General features: G+C 42.4%; 1 protein-coding gene across 5 annotated transcripts in view; it reads left to right on the forward strand.

The window, feature by feature from the left end:
- The window catches only part of March1 (membrane associated ring-CH-type finger 1), a 76,020-nt gene extending 55,314 nt beyond the window's left edge, over positions 1-20,706 (forward strand). For 3 of the 5 annotated variants that reach the window (XM_028789070.1, XM_028789075.1, XM_028789074.1), the window contains 2 exons: positions 5,578-5,725; positions 17,020-20,706. In XM_028789070.1, coding sequence (XP_028644903.1) covers positions 5,578-5,725; positions 17,020-17,318 — 447 coding nt within the window. In that variant the 3' untranslated portion in view covers positions 17,319-20,706. The remainder of the gene's footprint in view (positions 1-5,577; positions 5,726-17,019) is intronic. The other 2 variants (XM_028789071.1, XM_028789076.1) reach the window with 1 other exon arrangement.
- Positions 20,707-20,708: the final 2 nt, after the last annotated feature.

A 20,708-nucleotide genomic window follows, 5' to 3' on the forward strand; every position in this document is an offset into this window, starting at 1 on the left:
CTCTCTCTCTCTCTCTCTCTCTCTCTCTCTCTCTCTCTCTCTCTCTCCCTCCCCCCAATCTGGGACCACAGACTGTGGGATAGTATCATTCCTATTGAGAGTAGATCTCCCTATTTCAGTTAACTGACTCTCAATAATCTCTTACCTGGGAGTGTGTTTCCATGATGATTTTAAATACCATCAAGCTGACAATCCACATTAATCATTACAACAGGCAACATTAAAAACTACTTGTAATAGTGACAGCCTCTCAGAACACAGCACATCCACTGGTATCCCTTGTTTGTAGAATGCCTCTTACTCTGGGATTCAAAAGGCCAAAAGGAGACTCAACTCGACCAGTAGCAACGTAAGCCTATTGATTTGAGATTCTCAACTACTCTAATAAAGTTTAGCAGTCATTCTTAGTAAGAAAGATAGCTGTAGCATGTAGCTTTTGCTGTTCCGCTTTGAGCTCCCAGTGAGTCCCGGGCATGCACTCCCCAGGAGCTATCTCGGATCCACAGATGAAAGACACACATACGTTAGTTCGTTTTTAACCTGCCTTTCTGGCTCTGTGGCCGGGCTCTCTTAAGCCTTCCATGGCTAGTGTGCCCTTACCTTTACTCCTAGCTCAGCACCTCTAAATCTGTCCTCAGCTTAGTTACTTACTTACCTTCTGGGAAGCCCACTGCTCTTCCTACCAAAGATGCTCTCAGGCTGCCCTTTCATGGGCCATTTTCCCTTTCTACCTTCATTTTGGAAGATCTCTCCTGTATCTCTGAGTCTGTTCCGTTTCTCTCTCCCCTCCAAGTATCTTGATCCTCCTCTTCCTGCTTTCTCCTCTCTCCTAGCCTGTGGGAACCTGGAAGTCCTGTCTCATTCTTTCCACCCAGCCATTGGCATCTTTATTGATAGATCAAAAACAAATTGGAGGCAAGAACCTTCAGCATCAGTAAACACAGATTCCCGATTAAATCAAAGCATCAGAACTAGTCCTCTACAGATAACTGCTTACAGTATGATCTTTACCACAACCAGACATCAATAACTACAGCCTAAACCAACCTTTGGACAAAGTCCTCAAATGGCAACACAATCCTTGAATACTACACAGGCCCCTCTGGGTATGTGGCCCCTCTCATTCTGTTTCCATTTAAATTTCTATGAATGTGTTTTCTTGAAATCCTGTGGTACAAAACCCTTTCCTCTTGTCCCTGTTATCCAGAGAAATGGAGGAACTAGATATAGACATACACACATGCACACGTACACACACACACACACACACACACACTGTCCCTTCAACTATAGGTTATGTACAGAGGTACTAGGTAGTTATCAGTATTCACAGATAAGAGTTTTGTTATCAGTGACAAAGCTGGGAAACCTGTGTGGATAGCTAAGTTTAGTTCTGTTAAAGGACAAGTTCACACTTCGTGAACTTTCTGTCTTGTCTGTGACAATAGTTTTCTGTCACTCTGTGACCTTAACTAGCTGCTGTATCTCAGGCAGGTTTTTCTGTTTCCTGATGACATGCAAGCTTTTAGCAGTTCCACAAAAGGTTAACTTTCTCTTCTGATGTTCTTAAATGGTTGTCTGCAGGTAGAATAGAGATTTTCATCTCAAGAGTTAGTCCTCATAAACATTCAGACGCCAAGTTTTGGTTCCTTCCCAAAGTATTTGAAACTGTTAAGTAACACCAGTCTATTTTAATAAGTTTTTCTGTCACTTTGATGTTAATTTGGAAAATAAAAGTAAAATTAAAATGAAACTGCTTGTTTCAGCAATTAACAAACTGCCAAGCTTTTTACTTTAAACAAATTCACTGGTTATGTGATTTCCTTTTACTCACCAGGGTATATTTGCACTATAGACAGATAGTTGGACTGTCCTGCAGGTTTTGTCACCTTCCCTTAACTACTAAACTAGTTCATGATAGGGAGTGACAAGTCCTATTCCTATGCCCCATCAAGACCACTCTACTTCTCTTACAAGGGACCAGATTAGACAGGGGTATCTCAAATTTCAGAGCATCAGAGGAACTGGGGGGCTTGCTAATACTCAGATCACACCTGCTATTGATGCCAGGACACACATGATCTAAAGATAGAGCTGTCCTGTCACCTCCACAGCCGTCCTGTGCCACATGTGCCATTCACCAACCCACTCATCCAGTCCCTAAATAATTGAAAAACCCAGACTAAAGAAGCCCTGTTGTCGAAGTTTCCAATTCAGTAAGTGTGAGGTGGGGCCCTAAACACTGGATTACTAATAAGCTCCCCAGAGTCCAAACTGATGCTGGGGAATACCCTTAGAACTGCTGCTCTAGAACGAAGCCTCAAGAAACTGCTCCAGTGTGTCATACCACAGAGCCTTTGAGAGGTCTTCCTAAACTCTCATGTAATGTATTGGGCTATGGTGTCTGCAGAATGCACTACATCTTAGACCTAATATATGTTACAAACCCCACAGTAATAATATAAGGAGACCCAGAAAAAAGTTAAACTCTTAGAATTCAGCTTAGCATTTATGAAAATGAAATGACAGCAATAGTCTAAAAAGATGGCTGGAAACTCCTGGTCCTGGCTGTGCAAAAACCACAATGATCCTAAGGACCACTGGGTGCTGGTGCCACCGAGTGGCATCATTTGAGGTATCCAATTATAGATTACTCTGGGTTATGTTAGAAATTTGAGAGATACATAGGAAAATTGGGAAGGAAAGAAGAGAGGAAAGGAAGGGGAGAGAAAGAAGAATACTGGGGCTCTGTTCAATGCTTCGCTGCTTGGGAGCCTTGGCAAGAGAGGATGATAAAAATGACAAGTGCTCAGACCAGGGGATGCAAAGCCTGAAAGTGAAGTCCAAGACCGGCTGCAGAGGGGATGCTAGCATTCTGTGAAGGTGGTTGCTCAACCTTAGCTGATGTGTTTTCAGGACATAAAGGAGAGCGTGACTAGTGACAGGAAGATAGAAAAGTAGGCAACTTAAAGGATTGTGGGAAAGAAGCCAGGCATGATGAGACCAGCACTCCAGAGACTGAGGCTGGAGGATTGTGAATTCAGGGTCAGCCTGGGCTATCTGGCGACACCTCTATCTAACAGTGAGTTTGGGTGATCTGCAAGTCTAATGGGTGCCCTGGTGCTGATGAGGGGAATAAAGCTCTGAGAACGGAAAGAACTTCTGCAGGAGACGTCCCCGACATCACACAGCACATCTGGGATTGTGAGCACAAGCCACACATTGCGCTGTGGAGCTGGGCAAGAGGGGGAGGTGCAGTGTGAATCAATGTTTCCCTTTATTTTCATCCAGTCTTTATGAATCAAGCTTGCTACTGAATCAATTTCAACATTGCAGATATTACATTTCGGCCCTCTCATGCACTGTTAAAATGAGACTTGCACCCTCCCTTCCTTCATGTCTTTGCCATTATGAACGCTTGCAGCAGACTCCATTAAAGTTTTTTACACTGACCTGAGCATGTGGGGCCGGGTGCAAAGTATCTCATGCAATAAAGTCTGTATGCAGCAGAGGGCGCTGTGGCCATGCAGCTACCTGTGGTGAGTTTCTGATTGGTTCTGTGAGGATTTATAAAGTGGAAAAAGTAGATGATCCTATTATACTTTCTCCTTAAACTGTCACTTCTAATGTCAGTAGCAAGAGATAGCCACTGAGCTCTATTGTCTCGCATGAGAGTCTTTATAAGCCAGCAATAGCCTCTGAGCTCCCACTGTCTGGCACGAGAGTCTATAAATTATTTGGTTCTACCTTATCCACTCCTATTTTGTTTTTTCACTGATTTTAGACAATGTATTTTATTACATAAAGTTGCTTTTTAGATATAAGTCCCAATTTTAAAAAATATATTTATTCATTTGTATTTACACAGAAAAGAGGAAAAACTTAGACAAGAATCAAACGGGCAGTTTCTGTATCCATGAGGCAAAATATTGATGTCCAGGTAGCTGGACAGTGACAACATGAGCAAAGGTTGTTTTGGCAACACTGGTAAGATCTATCTTGATCAAGAAGGTTGGGAAGGCAGCCTTCATCGGGGATCACAACAGACATGCTAGATCTAGCCTGTTATTAGCAAACCAAGTAAAGAATGGCCACTGTCCACCCAGCCGGGACCACTGACCCCCATCCTACATCCCTGCCTTCAGTCTGTACCTCTGCCCTCCAGCCCCCAGCCTGCATCCCTCTCCTGACTGCCACCACAAACTTGTTTTCCCTGAGTATGAGACAAGCAGTGTGGAGACAAAGAAAACAACACCAGACACATCTCCAGCTGGTGGCAGGTCCTGGACTTTGTGTGGCATAACCTGTCTTTCCTGCTTTTACTTGTGTTGTACAGTGAACCCTGCATGTTGCTAGGACAGGGAAGGAGAGGACTCTCCAAAAGTTCCATGAGTTTTGCTTAATCAAAGGGATATTAATATAAAGAATTTGGCTTATTAAAAGCCTTTGCATACTGGTTCATAAAATCCATCTTTTGATTTTCCTATGGAAATTCAAGAGGCAAAAATAAAGAAATATTCCCAGCATGAAGAGGTGACCGTCGCTACACAGACATTGAAAGTTGAGAATGTCTGGTTTTGAAGTGTGATTAACTAGCCCTCATACATACTTTACCTCAAAAGCTTGTGACATTTCTTCTTTTGCTGACTGAGGGAGCAGTCACCAGCCTTCTGAGGCGTGAGACTCAGGAACAGGTGATAGTTGGAGCATTCCCAGCTTCCATGTAGCAAACTCAAGGGCACTCCGAGAAAGCCCTCAGCAGATTCTCTTTCCATTATCTCTCTAGTACATCCAGCTGGAAACAAAAACCATTAACTCCTTCTGTGACTCTCAGTTTACCAATGAAATTCTTGTTCGATTATCATTTTAACCATACAACACTTGCCCTGTTAGATTAAAAGTAATCCATATAGTGAAGGCTGCCAGTTATGACACATAACATGGTACCACAATGAAGTAATGGGCTGGAGCCTAGAAGGAAAATATTTTCTAAAAACCATAATATTTCATTGTATGTGCGCTTGTGCCTGCTACTTGGGTGTGTGCACCCATGCACACATACACACACATGGTTTTGTGAAAGCCCATCATTCACGCTGGGTGTTTCCTCTACTACTCTCCACTGAGATGTTTAGTTTTGTGACAGTGTTACTCACAGATCCTGGAACTCACTAGTCCCAGTAGTCCTTTTGGTCAGGGAGCCCGACGTCCTTGTGACTCCACCTCCCAGTGCTGGCATTACAGTCACACACTACTATGCCTTACTTTTACCACCTCACTCATCCCCACACCAGTTAAAATCATACAATACCATGAACCTACCTCACTCCTATTGCAGAATGAGTCACAACCTGGCTTAATTCATTTGGAGCCTAGGAAATTATTTCTTACAAATTAAGTTGTATTTACTCTGTCAGTGATGATGTCATATCTTCCCAAATGCAGTGTCTTACTATATCAGTATCGTGTAAATGGATATCGAGATGTTTACACTGTGGATTCCTGTCTGGAATGCAAAGTAAAAGCAAAATGCTCTGGTCGTAAACTCGGCAGTGAGTGATTCCTTTCTGTTTGCAGTGGGAAAAGCTCCAGATGACTACGAGCGAAAGGAGGAAAATATTCTGCTCTGTCACGTTCCACGTCATCGCCGTCACCTGTGTGGTGTGGTCCTTGTATGTGTTGATAGATCGGACAGCGGAGGAAATCAAGCAAGGTAACGACAATGGTAAGGACCTCTCCCAGCTCCTCCTCCCATCCCCTGATGGGACCCAAGTGTGCACAGGAAGCCATTTCCAAAGTTTAGGTTTCCCTTAGGTTTCCCTTAGGTTTCCAGATGGGACACCTGAGCAAGGACCATAACTTGCAGCGAAACCTCTATAATTATCTTCTTGATCAACTCTATCTAAAAAGCATGGGCCACTTGGGATTCCCAAGTTAGGACTTGGGACCGTTGGGCCCAGGTAAAGCTTAGCTGTGAGGGCTGCATGGGTACCATTTACCACTTCAGATTTCCAGAGGCTCACTGAGAGCCAAGCTCAGCCTGACATGAAAATGCAAATTGGTAGAGAAGTGGAGAGTTGCTGGGCTGTGGTAGTGCACACCTTTAATCCCAGCACTGATGAAGCAGAGCCAGGCAGATCTCTGCGTTCAAGGCCAGCCTGGTCTACAAAGTGAGTTCTAGAATAGCGAAGAACCCTGTCTCAAAAAAAAATGAAAAATAAATAAATAAATAAATAAATAAATGGAAAAGAAAGAAAAGTGGAGAGTTTTAAAGTCTTATTTAATTCACCCTGCCTGCTGCTGCTTTGATGGTACAAGGTAACACTGTGGTAGTGAACATGTCCTGGAGTCCTCATGCTGGGCAATTTGATGCAGTGGCTTAGCACTGTAGTTGAACATCTTAGCCATGCCCAGTTTGAAGGACATCATCCAGGCTACGAAGAACTATATTAGACTACAAATATATAATATTTAAAGCCTTTCCAGGCCTGTCCATTTGGGGGCAGTGGTGCACACAGTATGTGTGTACACTTGAGTTTCCTAAAGTGCGACGGGCTTTGAAGGTTCCAGACCTGAGGGGCTCCTGGTGCACATTGTTTAAGAGAAGAAGAGCTGGAGTTTGACTGGCAGACCCTAGCATTCCTTTATAAAACCAGAAAACTATGAAAAGCCTATATCGAGTCTAAATACTAGAGAAACAGGTAGGATATAAGTTTTTTAGAATACATTTATGCACCATTAACTCATTTATAAATGGAATCAGTTAAAGATGGCTTCTGTTTTGCCACATTATGACTTTTCCCAGAGTTTCTTGCTTTTAAGGTGTCATGTTAAATCTAGATTGAATAAATTCTCACTTCCTGTAGGTAGGACCTTAAAAAAATAATTGCATACACCAAAGCAGATACCCAACTCTGCCTAAATGAAAAGCAGAGTGTAGCCCGACAGTGGTGGCCCACACCTTTAATCCCAGCACTTGGGAGGCAGAGGCAGGAGGATTTCTGTGTTCGAGGTCAGCCTGGTCTACAGAGTGAGTTCCAGGACAGCCAGGGCTATACAGAGAAACTTGAAAATCAAAAACAAAAGCAAAAAGGAAGGAAGGAAAGAAGGAAGGAAGGAAGGAAGGAAGGAAGGAAGGAAGGAAGGAAGGAAGGAAGGAAGGAAGAAAAGCAGAGTGTAACTATCTCACCCAATGCTCCCTGTAAGAGTAAAGTGTGTTCCTAGCTAGCAGGGCAGATCTGATGACTCCTAGCCAGAGACTTCCTACTCTTAGGTGGCTAAGTGGAGCCCCCGACTGGAGAAAAAAGCATTTTCATGACTAGACAGTGTCCTGATATGACTAGACTATTGTGGACAACCTCATTTCACCTGTTATACCCAGACAAGACTCCTATGGGAAAACACTCATGCTAACTTAATCAGTCGTGCTTGTCCAACTGTTATGGGATCCACTTAGATCCAACACAATGAAGATGACAAAAATTGGCTGTAATCAAGCCATATTGATTAATCAGGGCCATTGGACAGACATAGGAGCTGAACTGCAGCCCCATCCCACCCCTCACCCCCCTACCCTGAGCCAGACTGCTACAGAGTTTTTAAGCTTGAAAGTGATACACATCTGTGCTAATTTGCAGTTATATTTTTCCACTAATCAGGATTTAGGGATAGGGGACTTCCTTAGGAACATGTCTTTGGGGTATACTTATCCTGTTCTCAGAAGTTGGTTTATTCAGCCGTGGTAAGGTGACTTGCCTAGCCTTCATATCTCAACTTGCCAACCAGGGTATCAGTTAACCATGTACATGTTCTTTCTGCCAAGCAGGATGTCAGTTACCCAGGCAGTCTTTATTTGACCCCCTATTCAATATGGAAGTTTTATTCAAAATGGCTTCAGTTTGGTTCCTTCTTACACCACATCTCTCCAGAAACCAAAAAACCCACGTCCCCTCCTTTCTTCTGCCTCCCCTGCTTATGGGGCAGTGATTCTGTTGTTCTCAAACCCTTTCATTGCTGATTGCATACTGAAACACTCCCAACTTTATTCCTAGTTTATAATATGCCCCAAAGCTTGCATCTACTCCCTCCCGAGAACACCCCTGAAAGTCTCCCAGATACCCCAAGCTCATACTCAGTCATCTCCCACCGCCAACCTCAGCGCCTTGTAAAAGGGATCCTTAAAATCTGGATCTCCTCCCTTTTCTGGTCAACTGTCTCTCTTAAATTAACGACCAGGTCATATGCAATCTGCCTCATACAGCCCTGAACTCTTTCCATTTATCTCCTTCCCCACTAACAATATCCATGTGAAAACTGTTTTATATAAAGCAGCCAAAGCCTCTTACTTACACTTTCTCCATTCTCCCCAACTTCAGCTCATGGTCATTAACTACCACAAAATACAATAGCATGAATAGGATTCATTAGGGTTTCTGTTGCTGTGATGAAACACCATGACCAGATGCAAATTGGTGGGGGGGGTGGCAGGGGTGTGTTTCAGCTTACAATTCCCAGGTAACAGACCTCACTGAGGGAAGGCTGGACAGGAACTCATAACAGGTCAAGAACTTGGAGGAAGGAGCAGATGCAGAAGCTATGGAAGGATGCTGCTTACTGCTTCCTCTTCATGGCTTACCCAGGCTGCTGTCTTTTTTGTTTGTTTGTTTTAAAAAAATTTTTTCTATACTCCAGATTCTATTCCCCACCCCCAGTCCACCTTCCAGACTGTTCCACATCATATACCTCCAACCCACCCCCGTCTCCATGACGATGTCCCCACCCCCCACCCAACCAGACCTCTAAACACCCTGGGGCCTCCAGTCTATTGAGGGTTAAGTGCATCTTCTCTGACTGAATCCAGACCGGCACTCCTCTGCTGTACATGTGTTGGGGGCCTCATATCAGCTGGTGTATGCTGCCTGGTTGGTGATCCAGTGTCTGACAGATCTTGGTGGGGCTCCAGGTTAATTGAGATTAATTAATCCTCCTACAGGATTGCCCTCCTCCTCAGCTTGTTCCAGCATTTTCTTAATTCAGCCACAGGTGTCAGCAGCTTCTGTCCATTGATTGGGTGCAAATATCTGCATCTGACTCTTTCAGCTGCTTGTTGGGTCTTTCAGATATCAGTCAAGATATGTCCGATTTTGTGAGTGCTCTTCAGTAATAGTGTCCGGCCTTGGGACCTGCCCTTAAGCTGGATCCCACTTTGGGCCTGTCACTGGACCTTCTTTTCCTCAGGCTCCTCTCCATTTCCATCCCTGTAGTTGTTCAAACAGGAGCAATTATGGGTCAGAGTGTTGACTGTGGGATGGCAACCCCCTCCCTCATTTGATGCTCTGTCTTCCTGCTGGAAGTGGCCACTTGTATAAATTCTGTGTCACCAGTAGTACCCCAGCGAATTTTCCAGGCAGGACATATTGTAGGTTGAAGGTTTTGTGGCTGGGTTGATGTCCAGTCCCAGTGCTGTAGGCTTTGCACAGGCAAGAAGATGGCCGCTTTGGGCTCCATAACCCATTACTAGAAGACTTCACTAGGGTAGCTCTCATAGATGGCCGAGACTTCCCACAGTACTAGGTTGCTACATGGCTCCCTCTCAACACCCACCTTCCCAGGGAGATCCATGCATCGCCCGTTGAGTCACTCTTGTTACTGAGCCTCTCCAGTCTGGACTGTAGCATGGTTATCCTTTACTTACCAGCGGATATCCACTTCTAAGTGACTACATACCATGTTTGTCTTCCTGGGTCTGGGTTACCTCACTCAGGGTGATTTTTTTTCTAGCTTTATCCATCCATTTGCCTGAAAATTTCATCATGTCATTATTTCTAGCAGCTGAGTAACACTCCATAAGCACATCACTTTTCAATTAGGAGATTTCTTTTCTAATTTATGTCCTTGATAGCACATTAATATTAACATCACAATATAAAATATAAATAACTTGAAAAGTCCCACAATCCTTACAAATTCAAACACATTAAAATTTTGGTCTCTCTAAAGTATCTACTCTCTTTTTTAAAAATAACCAAGTGCTCTTTTAAAAATTTAATGTCTCTTAGCTGAGGGCTACTGTAAAAAAAATCAAAACTAAGTTAAATGCTTTCATCAAGAGGGAAGAACCAGGACACAGTCACACTAAGCAAACTCCAACCATATAAATAACTCAATGTCCAATGTCTGGGATTCACTCCTGATCTTCTGGGCTCCTCCAGGAGTCTTAGGCCACTTCTCCAGCTCCACCCTCTGCAGCACACACAGCTTGTCTTCTAAGTTCTAGCTGGTTCCACTCCACTACTGCTGCCGTTCTTGGTGGACATCCCACCACATTGGCATCTCCAAAACTGCTGGAGTCCCTTGTTAAAGTGGGCTGCACCAGGTGCCTCCCTTGGGCTTTCTTCGAGGACTCCAGCCCTGCCATACAGTGCCAAGCATCTGCTGCTTTTCACGGCTCCTTCATGTCTTCAAAACCAGTACCATGTGGTAGACCCTTCCACTGCCAAGTTCAGCCGCCAGCACAGCATAAGATACAACCTTGGCCACTTCTGGAACAAAGCTTCTGTGTCCTGACCTTTAGGAAACAGTTCCCAGAAGACTTCACCTCAGCGATGCTGGTCTCTTCTTAATCACAGCTAATCCCTCAGCCCCAGCTGACCAGCATCCGTTGTCCTAGCAAAGGAAAGGTTTCATGTGAGTGGTGCAGTCCACTTGTCAATCACAGCCAGTTCCTCAGCCCCAGCTGACTGGATACCACAGACTCTTCACACAAAAGGCCAGGTAGAGTCTTTGCTTACCTCTGAAACTTCACAAGCCAGGCTTGCATCATCTATACTTCTCTCAAGAGTCTTTTCTTTGAAGCTCCTAAAGAGTAGCTCACGGAACTCTCAACCCTCAATCACATTTCTAGCCAAGATTCCAAAAAACTCTTCCATAATCCTCCCCTCCAAAAAACATGATCAGGTCTGTCAGTGATATCTCCTATTCTTGTGCCAACTTGTCTTAGTTATGACAAGCCTTAGTTACTGCTGCGATGAAACACCATGACTAAAAGCAGGTTAGAAAGGAAAGGGTTTATTTCAGCATATACTTCCAGGTTACAGCAATCCAGCATTGAGAGGAGTCAGGGCAAGGATTCACACAAGAAAGGAATCTGGAGGCAGGAGCTGATGCAGAAGCCATGGAGGGGTACAGCTTACTGGCTTACTTCTTATGCTTGCTCAGCCTGCTTTCTTAAGACCATCAGTACTCATGGATGGCACCACCCAACCCATCACCCCCACCAATCACCAATCTAAACTAATGCTTCATAGACTTCAGACCATGAGTAACCCTACAAATTCAGATTTCCCAATAAAACCCTCAATGCTGGTGATGTACTTCAGTTAATAGAGAGCTGGCTTAGTGTTCAGGATGTTGGTCACCATCATCACACCAACAGGGTATAATAGCTGCATCTGTTACCTTGGCAACCTGAAGACAGGCAGGAAGATAAGAAATTTAATTTTTGGTTACAGTGTGAATTCAAGGCCAGTATAAGCTACATGACATCACACACACACACACACACACACACACACACATGCACACACGCATGCACGCACACGAATGTATTTGAGTGATAATCAAAGAGTGGGTTCACACACAGAGATTAGATAATGTTTGTAATATTTTCTGCTGTCTTCTAGCAACTCACAATGAGATCATTTTTATATCTTTGGTATTCAAAGTCGTTAAATTAGAAAACAAGGTATTTGTGGAGTAGCAGAGACTGAGGCTCCCTGCAGAGCTGAGTGCTGGTGGGACATCTCCCAGGACACATGGAAACCAAAGTGACTCTTACGAAGAAAATCACCTCTGTTCACACCCCATTTGCCCAATCCCCCAGCACACACACAGTAGGGTATCATGGGCATCTTTCTGCGTTGTCCAAAGCCTTCCTTTTCGCCATTCATGGTCTGGTGATGTGGGTATCTGCTGAGCTGTTAGCATGTTAATCTTCCTCAGGCATTGTGACCACCAATCCTGAATGTACTTTTGAAGTTATTGGAGAAAAACCTGCCTAATTTAAAAGGCTAACATATTTTAAATCTTCAGAAGTGTCTGAAGAGGAACAAGTTGTCCTTTCCAACCATAATTGATGCTGAGTCTAAAGCAGCAAAAATCATTTCAACTGTAGACAGAAAACAAGCCCACATGTTTTAAGACAGTTCTTCTTTCAGATGAGACATGTCTGGTGTCCCACACAAGGATCCCTCACCTCCTCTTCCTCTTCCTTACAATCCAAGTTATTGCTAGTGCTGCCTCTTTCACTTGAACAGCAGTTAGTCCTCCTGTCTCTTCCTTACATGGTCTAGACAAATGATCCAGGATGTTATCTTATTTTAAAAAAACAACAAAACCTTTTTTATTAAACAGCAGTAGTTTGAACTGCGAATTGGGTGTCTCTTCTACAGGGATATTTTATTTTCTTTTAGAATATTGGTATGTAAAGCATGAGATCTCCATGCAGAACTCAAGTCTAAATGTGGGTGCATTTATAAGTCATGAACACTATACATATACACATAGCTTGAATAGTTTATATTTGTCTACAGTTAATATTTGAGATTATAATTTAATTATATTTCTCCCTTCCCTTTGCTCCCTCTAAGCGCCCCCCCATATACTCCTCCTGCTCTCCTTCAAATTCATGGTCTCTTTCTTCACTAATTATTATTGTATGCATATACATATGTGTATATGCATATATATTCCTAAATATAATCTATTGAGTCCATATAATATTAGTTGTGTGTATATTTTCAGAGCTTATTTTTTGGCACTGGACAACCAAGTGCTAACAGAAGTTCCTTTTCACCAGGGCCAGATGTCATTATTCCGAGAGCACTTGACATTGGTGGAAATTCAAAATTGTTCGCTGGCCGTGGCCATGGTCATGGCTGTGATTGTGACTAGAGGCAACTTCTAGAGATCAGTACAAACTTAATATGACAGACACTGGCCTAGTAGTTGCTGATAGACCAGGGCTCTAGCTCTGCCTTCTTCACTGGAAGTTATGTTGAAGAAAACCACATATCTAAAGCAAAGTTTCTTCACTTCACTTGTGAAGCCGAGAAAGCTAGATCCTCTACCTTCTAGGGACTTTTTTTTATACGGTTTTCAAACATCATGATCAGGCATTTTGCATTATGTTATCCGAAATGTGTTTCTATATGTGGCATGTCACATCATTCATAGCTTATATACACTGAATTTTACATTTTAATTTTAAGAACTTAATTTTAATACTAAAAGAAATCAAGGAAAGTATACACTGTGCTCTTTAATTTACACAATGGGAAAAGAGGAAAGCAGAGCCCATCAGCTCACAGGTGCAGTCAGTTTGAAATGCTGAGTAATCCACTCCAGCCAGAGCTATTCGCGATGATTAGGGAGGTATTTCTTTGAGACATGGGGTGTCCCTGTAGCTTCTGGCTTCTCTCTTTCTGTTGGATGATTCAAAGGCTTTAGATGCATTCTTGGTGTTTCCAGTCATATGATAGGACACACAGAGCATGAAGAAATAGCATCCGTCAAAGAGAGACCTAGAGATTGCTGGTTTAAGAGTAAAGAAAAAGTGTAATTGACTGACCTGCAGCTACATCAGAAACCCATCGAGAACCTTCTGGTTTCTCCAATTTGACTCAAAGAGAAAACAGAAAAGGAGATATTAAAGACATCCAAGCCTGTGTGCCAGAGAGAAGGCCAGAGACCTGGTTCTACTTCCAAGGGAAACATGTTTGGTTTTTTGGTTTTGTTTTTTGAAAAAAGATCTTCTAAAAAACAAATGCATTTGAAAGGTCCCAGGGACTACAGACCAGTTTGTAAGCAGCTGTCATTTGGTTGATAGCTCAATGTGAGAACTCTCTAGCAAATTCAGTGCACATGCTTGCTCGATCCTTCTGGTTAAAGGCCTTTTCATTGATTTTTTTTTGTGCCTTTTTTTTTTTTTACATGCATCTCTGGTGAAAAGAATTAAAATGACCAGGGATGCAGGGGTACATGGTGAGGCCAGGGATGCAGGGGTACATGGTGAGGCCAGGGATGGAGGGACGCATGGTGAGACCAGGGATGCAGGGGTACATGGTGAGGCCAGGGATGCAGGGGCACATGGTGAGGCCAGGGATGGAGGGACGCATGGTGAGGCCAGGGATCCAGGGGTACATGGTGAGGCCAGGGATGCAGGGGCACATGGTGAGGCTAGGGATGCAGGGGTACATGGTGAGGCCAGGGATGCGGGGTTACATGGTGAGGCTCTATGCCAACACCATGGCTGGCAGCTAACTTGACTCCACATCTTCTGGATTCTGGAAGCATCCACAAGTTAGAGTCTGCAAAAAGTGAGAAAGATTCGAATGTGGGTGCCATGGAAACTGTTGCTCTTATTGTGCAGCTTAGTCAGCCAGAGACATGGGGCAGGCAAGTCATTTGGGCCACCACAATGGCTGTTCACAGGCATTCAAATCCCACAGGCCCCCAGTGACTGGTCATGTGCACTTTGCCGGTTTATTGTACTGTTAGTTCACATAACTGACACCAAGAACCCTGTGGTAAGAGTAAATTTGCCTCCATTCTAAAGCATAAAAATGGACCAAAAGGTGATGACTTAGAACGACAACATTTACTTCAACCCTCATTCTGTGCTTTGCTTAGGTATTTGTTCTGGCCTGAGCCAGGTAGTCTGATCTGGACTGTCAACTGTTGCACCTGGAGAGAGCTGGCATTCCAACCAGCAGCTGCATAGTCAAGCATAAAAGGTTCCTTTACTTGTCTGGCAGTGAAGATGTTATCAGCTAGAGTGGCAGGTGCAGCTAAGCTGTGTGGAGTTTGGCTATTTTACCTAAAGATTTATTTATTTGTGAGTGCGTGCATGTGTGCATGTGTGTGCAGTGTGTGCAAAAAATGGCACACAAGGTGTGCACACTGGTACACTGGAGGACAGGAAAGGGAGACTACATAAACAAGCTTTTACAACCTAGATGCTGGGAACTAAGCGCATATCATTTTTGAAGACTAACAGCTGAGCAACTCTCCAGCTTGGCTTTTGTTATTCTAATCAAGGAGCATGTTGACTGCCTGCCTTTCTAACATGACAGTTGCAGTGAATTCTAAAAGGAGCAAGATGGCTTCGCAAAGAAAGGCACCTGCAGCACGCCCAAGGCCTTGACATTGATCCCTGGGACCATAATGTCCATGTTACTTCTCCAAACCAGTGGCCCTGCAAGTCCTTACTCTCCCAATTTAACATCCTCAGTTCTTCCATTTACTCCAACGTGGATTAACATTGTTAGTATTTCTAGCGAAAGTCTATGTAGACAATTAGAAGTATTTTGAAAAAGGCATTTGCCATTTCAGATACTAAAACCACCCTTTTCTTTATATGCCAACTTCAGAGGTTGGCCTAGATTGAGATGGTGATAGGGATTGTGAAGTTTCTGCAGGGATTAGCAGGAAATGTCACTAATTGAGGCGTGGGTTCTGGGTTTGTCAACCTGCCACAAATTTAATCCTTTACTCATGGGGTGGGCTCTAATGAATCACTAGTTGGTTATAAAAAGGATGGGGACAGCCCATGCAGCAGCCTGAACCAGTGTTAGGAGAGGGAACACGTGGTTTCCAAGGCTACACAGATAGGACATCGGACAAAGTATAAGAGAAAGAGCTAGATTAGAGAGATAAGGATGTTCACAACCACAAGTGAAAGATAAAGGCAGGACCTCTTTTCTAAATCCATCAGGAGGCATTATCACAAATTCTCGACACAAGAACCTTCTTATGCATTAAAGGCTGCAGAGCTGCATCTGAGGAGATGGCTCACCAAGTAAAATCACCGGCCATGCAAGCGTAAGGCCTGGAGTTCAGATCCCCAGCACCTACATACAGGCTGGCAGGTGTGGTGTCCTAACTGCAATCCCGGCACACATGAGGTAGAGACAGGAGCTCCCTGGAGCAAGCTGGCTAGCCCAAGTAGTCAAGTCGGTGTGCTCTGGGTTCAGACTTTGCCTCAATAAGGTGAGGAAGATCAACCTATGGCCTCTACACATATGCACATATACATGTACCCTAACACACATGTGCCCTTAAACATGCAGACATACATACACATGCCCATATATACCACAAACACGGAAAAAGATGCAATGTATTTGTGGAGGTAAAGTTCCCATAAATATGTAAATTACAAGTTTCCAAATATTTAAATACTGATGGATCCTTCTCTTACTGTTGGTTCTATAATCTGACCTAAGCATACAACTGAATTCATGGAACAAACCCTAACAATATATTCTTTTATACCAGATTTCTTTGTGCGTGTGTGTTTTTTAAGAGTGATTTTAGAGTAGAGTCCACTATAAAAACAATCTTGGACCAATGCTTCTTGCTCTTTTCTTTCATATAGACTTATTGTGAGCATCTCTTTATTGAACTAGGAGTTTTACACATATTCTCTTCATTGTTACCAAGCTAAAGATGCTGAATTAATTAAATTTCTAGAAAGTTCTACTGCATACTCTTGACTTGGTTAGGAAAGAAGCATAGAAATAGAGTTAGGTGACTTGAAACAAGAGTAATGAGGCCGCAGCAGTGGGAAGATGCTTTCAGCCAACAGCACAAGCTATTTATGTTTGTGACTAAGATGCAGGGAAGTCATATTTCATGAATACTAAGACCCACAAGTGACCAATGGGACAGAAAATATGAAAGTACTGAAGTTTGTATTAGTTGGTTTAAAAGAAAGCAATTTTCACAGCCACAACAACTGAGAATCAATCCTTTGTAATGTTTCTTGAGAAATGTGGATGTACTGAAAATGCCACTGTTTCATAGTTTGGGCAACCACAAATTGACCCCAGTCACTTTGCCTGCCCTTAAGGTACAACATACATAACTCAGGGATTTGGGTGTACTTAGTAGGGACCATTGTGGGGGGTACACCAAATGTAGAAATGACAACTTGATAATAACTCTCTCTCTTTCTCAAAGGTGTGCTGGAATGGCCATTTTGGACAAAACTGGTTGTGGTGGCTATTGGCTTCACAGGAGGTCTCGTCTTCATGTATGTACAGTGTAAAGTCTACGTCCAACTGTGGCGCAGGCTGAAGGCCTACAACCGTGTGATCTTTGTGCAGAATTGCCCAGACACTGCCAACAAACTGGAGAAGAACTTCCCGTGTAACGTGAACACGGAAATCAAGGATGCTGTGGTTGTGCCCGTGCCACAGACAGGTTCAAATACACTGCCAACTGCAGAGGGAGCCCCGCCCGAAGTTATACCAGTCTGATGGACCTAGAGGGGAACTTCTTCACAGAAGGATCTTTGCAGCCCCCAGCCACTACAAACAGAAGTGCTTCTGCTCTGGTGGTTTCTTTATCTTCTCTTTTCCCTTACTGACTTGTTTATCCTGACTTGGAGCAAAAAGGAAACGAGAAGAAAACAAGTGGCCAGGATCCCAAGAAGCAGAGCCTGTGGTGGGACCTGGAAAGGCGGAGTGTTTTGGGGAATGAGTTCATAAGGAATGGTTGGTACGAGCCAGTCTTCCAGAGTGATGGACATGTGGTACTCCGAGTAGTGCAGAGGAAACCCCTGAACAGACTTCAATTGCAATGTATGCTTCTTTGTAGGGTTCTGTAATGTTAGCCTTCTCTACTGGAAATCACACACACACACACACACACACACACAAAATCTGGTCATAAGCCTGAAGTTGTGTGCATCACCCCTAAGTTACACCAGAAGCAAACTTAGAGGACTTGAGAGGGTTTTTTTTTTTTTTTAATACTTTGACAGCTGATTTTTCTGGCTATTGTGAAGTCTGGTTATTTTGACAGATGCATGTTTTGAAATGGATGCAATACACATTTGAAGATAGAAATGTTTGGAATTTTGTTTAAATAATGAAGATTTCCAGAGCATTGTGGAGTTTAGCTAGCATTGTTTTTTGAGCAACTATCATGCCGTGTTTTTGTTTAGTTTTTCTGGTCCCTCTTACACAGTGCTCAACAACAGACATATAACATGAGCTACAAATACAATCAGAGTTGTACATTTTAAATCTCCTAGTGTGCCCCATTAGGAAAAGTACAAATAAATAGGTCAATTGATTTTCATAATTTAGTTAACACTATACTAGTTATTTCATGTCATCAATGGAAACAATTATAAAAATAGCTTTCATTATTTTCTTAAACCAAGTCTTCAAAATTCTGCATTTATGGCACACCTCAATATGAATGAAATGTATTGGGCAGGATTTAATTAAGAATATTGGTTAGCAGAGCCCTTGCATTAGAAATGACATCTGTTTCATTTAATTTGATTATTTTTAAACAGCAGTTTGATCCATTATTCTGTTTTGCAGTTTCATTTAAAGGTTATGATTTACAAAGCACTAAACTCATCAAGTTAAGTATTCTGGCTTGATTTCAACCAAGTTTCAAAGGAGCGAAAAGACCAAAAGTATAGAAAGTCAGTAAAATGTGTAGCAACATTATGAAGTTAACTTCTGTATAGAAGCTATAAAGTAATTATGATAGGGAAATAAAAATTTATTTTGCTACTAATTCAGGTGTGTTAAGGTTTTTAAATCCACATGGAGTGTCAACGTGACACTCCATGGGCATCTTAATTAAGGATTTCAACCCCATGTTTAAACCTGACAGTATTTCCCTCATTCAGCCCAGAAGTAAAAATATTCAATACATTCCATGGTGAACGATAAGCTGGACTGTCGGTTGGTTCAACTGCTGATTACTGTGCTCTACACAGATTCAAATAAACTGGTACGAATGACAACTGCAATGAGCTGGGTAAATGCTCACAAATAGTTACCTGTCAAAAAAGGACCACCACATTTTCTTAAAGTGACTTTTGTTGTTGTTGTTAGCGGTCATTATTTATTATCCTGAAAAGGCAGAGATGGCCATAAAAGCCAAAGCATGGGCATCATGTTGCACAAATCTGGGTTCCATATCCATGCACTTTGTAATAATCAGTGTTTGTTCTTCGTGGATGATAAAGAAAAAGGAAAAAACAAAAGGATCTTTCAATGAGAAGAGTATTTGTAGTGATTGACACTGGGTCCAAAAGTCCCACCCTTAGAAATAAAAACAGTAAACAATGTCAATTGTGTGTGTGTGACATGTATATTGATGTATATATGCAAGAGAAATGTTAAGGTCAAGTCAAGAAACAAAAGGTTAAATACTCATCTTCTTAAAACTCGCAGGAGGGGCATGGATTAAATATACCCAACAAGGCAATAGATCCAACTAACCTGCTCCAGGCCTTCAGCACAAATAAGCGGAACTTCGTATTAACTTCCTGCAAAGTTTCCATTTTAAAGATCTAAGAATCGGAACAGCAAAGGAAGGATGGATTGTCCATGACTTCACACAAAAGCGTTCATCATCATTCAGCTTTTCTGTATAGTTCCCCTTGCTCTTCCTATGCTGACAATGTGTTGTCTACCAATACTCCACACAAAGAGGTTTACCTCTTCTTGCAAGTAAACTGCAAAGTAAAATTGATTTCTCTTTTTAAGGCAGGAGGAGGAAATGGGTTATATCCCTTAATTGCCACCGAAAATAGCATTTAAAAATATGATGGTTATTTGAATAGCTTGTTTCACAGAGAAGGGTGATTGGCGAGACCTGATTTTTCGAGGTGTATACCAGCACTAAAAATAATAAAAAGCAGAGACAAGCTTTGCTACATCAGTGAAAAAAGACAACATGCTGTTTTAAATAGCTAAAGTCTTCAAGTTAACTATGGTTAAGCTTTGTTTTTAAATGAGTATATGATAGAACTCTGAACAGTGTATGTACCATTCAGTGATTATTCTGACATATTTTGATGCTTTAAAACCCACAAAAATTTTTCCTCTAAATTATTACCTGAAATTACCATTTATGATTCAAACAAGCTGCCCTAATTATATATGTATATATGCATAACAGTGTTGCAACTGAGCATGGTAGGTATACACCTGTAATCCCAACCCTTGGGAAGCTTAGGATTTCAGGGTTATCCTCTACTACAAAGTGAATCTAAAATAAAGGCCAGGCTAGGCTACATGAGACTTTTCTCCAAAAGTAAAACAAAGAAAGTTAAAAACTCAGTGAGTAAAGCCAATATTGAAAACATTTTTTCACATTGTGTGGTAATGGTGTTTTCTCTTAATAACAATGAAAAGGTTTGGCTTTGACGGCCTGACTTACTGCTCAAAGAGAAAAACCAGCCTGACAGAAGGACATGATCTTGAAGTGTGTTTACCTGCTCTCATGGGGAAAAAAAAAGTGAAATTGAAACAAAATTATCATCGAGTTTAGATGGTTAAAACTGGATTTTTATAAACACAGCATTAAGCTGTGCTATGAGAAACACCATAAACCAGACTTCAAAAACGCTTTCCATCCAGAGCTGACACTGTCACTAGGTGTAATTATTCAATGAGAAATTAATTAAATTAAAACATTTAGGGTAAAGCCAGGGATGGAAGAGGTACATTACTGGTTAGTCCCCTTCTGCTCTCAGAGGCTCCTGCTTGTGCTCTGAGAGCCCACACAACAGCTCACAACCACCTGTAGCTCAGACTCCAGCACACCCAACGACCTTGAGAGAGAGAGAGAGAGAGAGAGAGAGAGAGAGAGAGAGAGAGAGAGAGAGAGAGAGA

This window comes from Grammomys surdaster, unplaced genomic scaffold (genome assembly GCF_004785775.1).
Source record: "Grammomys surdaster isolate TR1022 unplaced genomic scaffold, NIH_TR_1.0 125780, whole genome shotgun sequence".
Taxonomy (NCBI): domain Eukaryota; kingdom Metazoa; phylum Chordata; class Mammalia; order Rodentia; family Muridae; genus Grammomys; species Grammomys surdaster.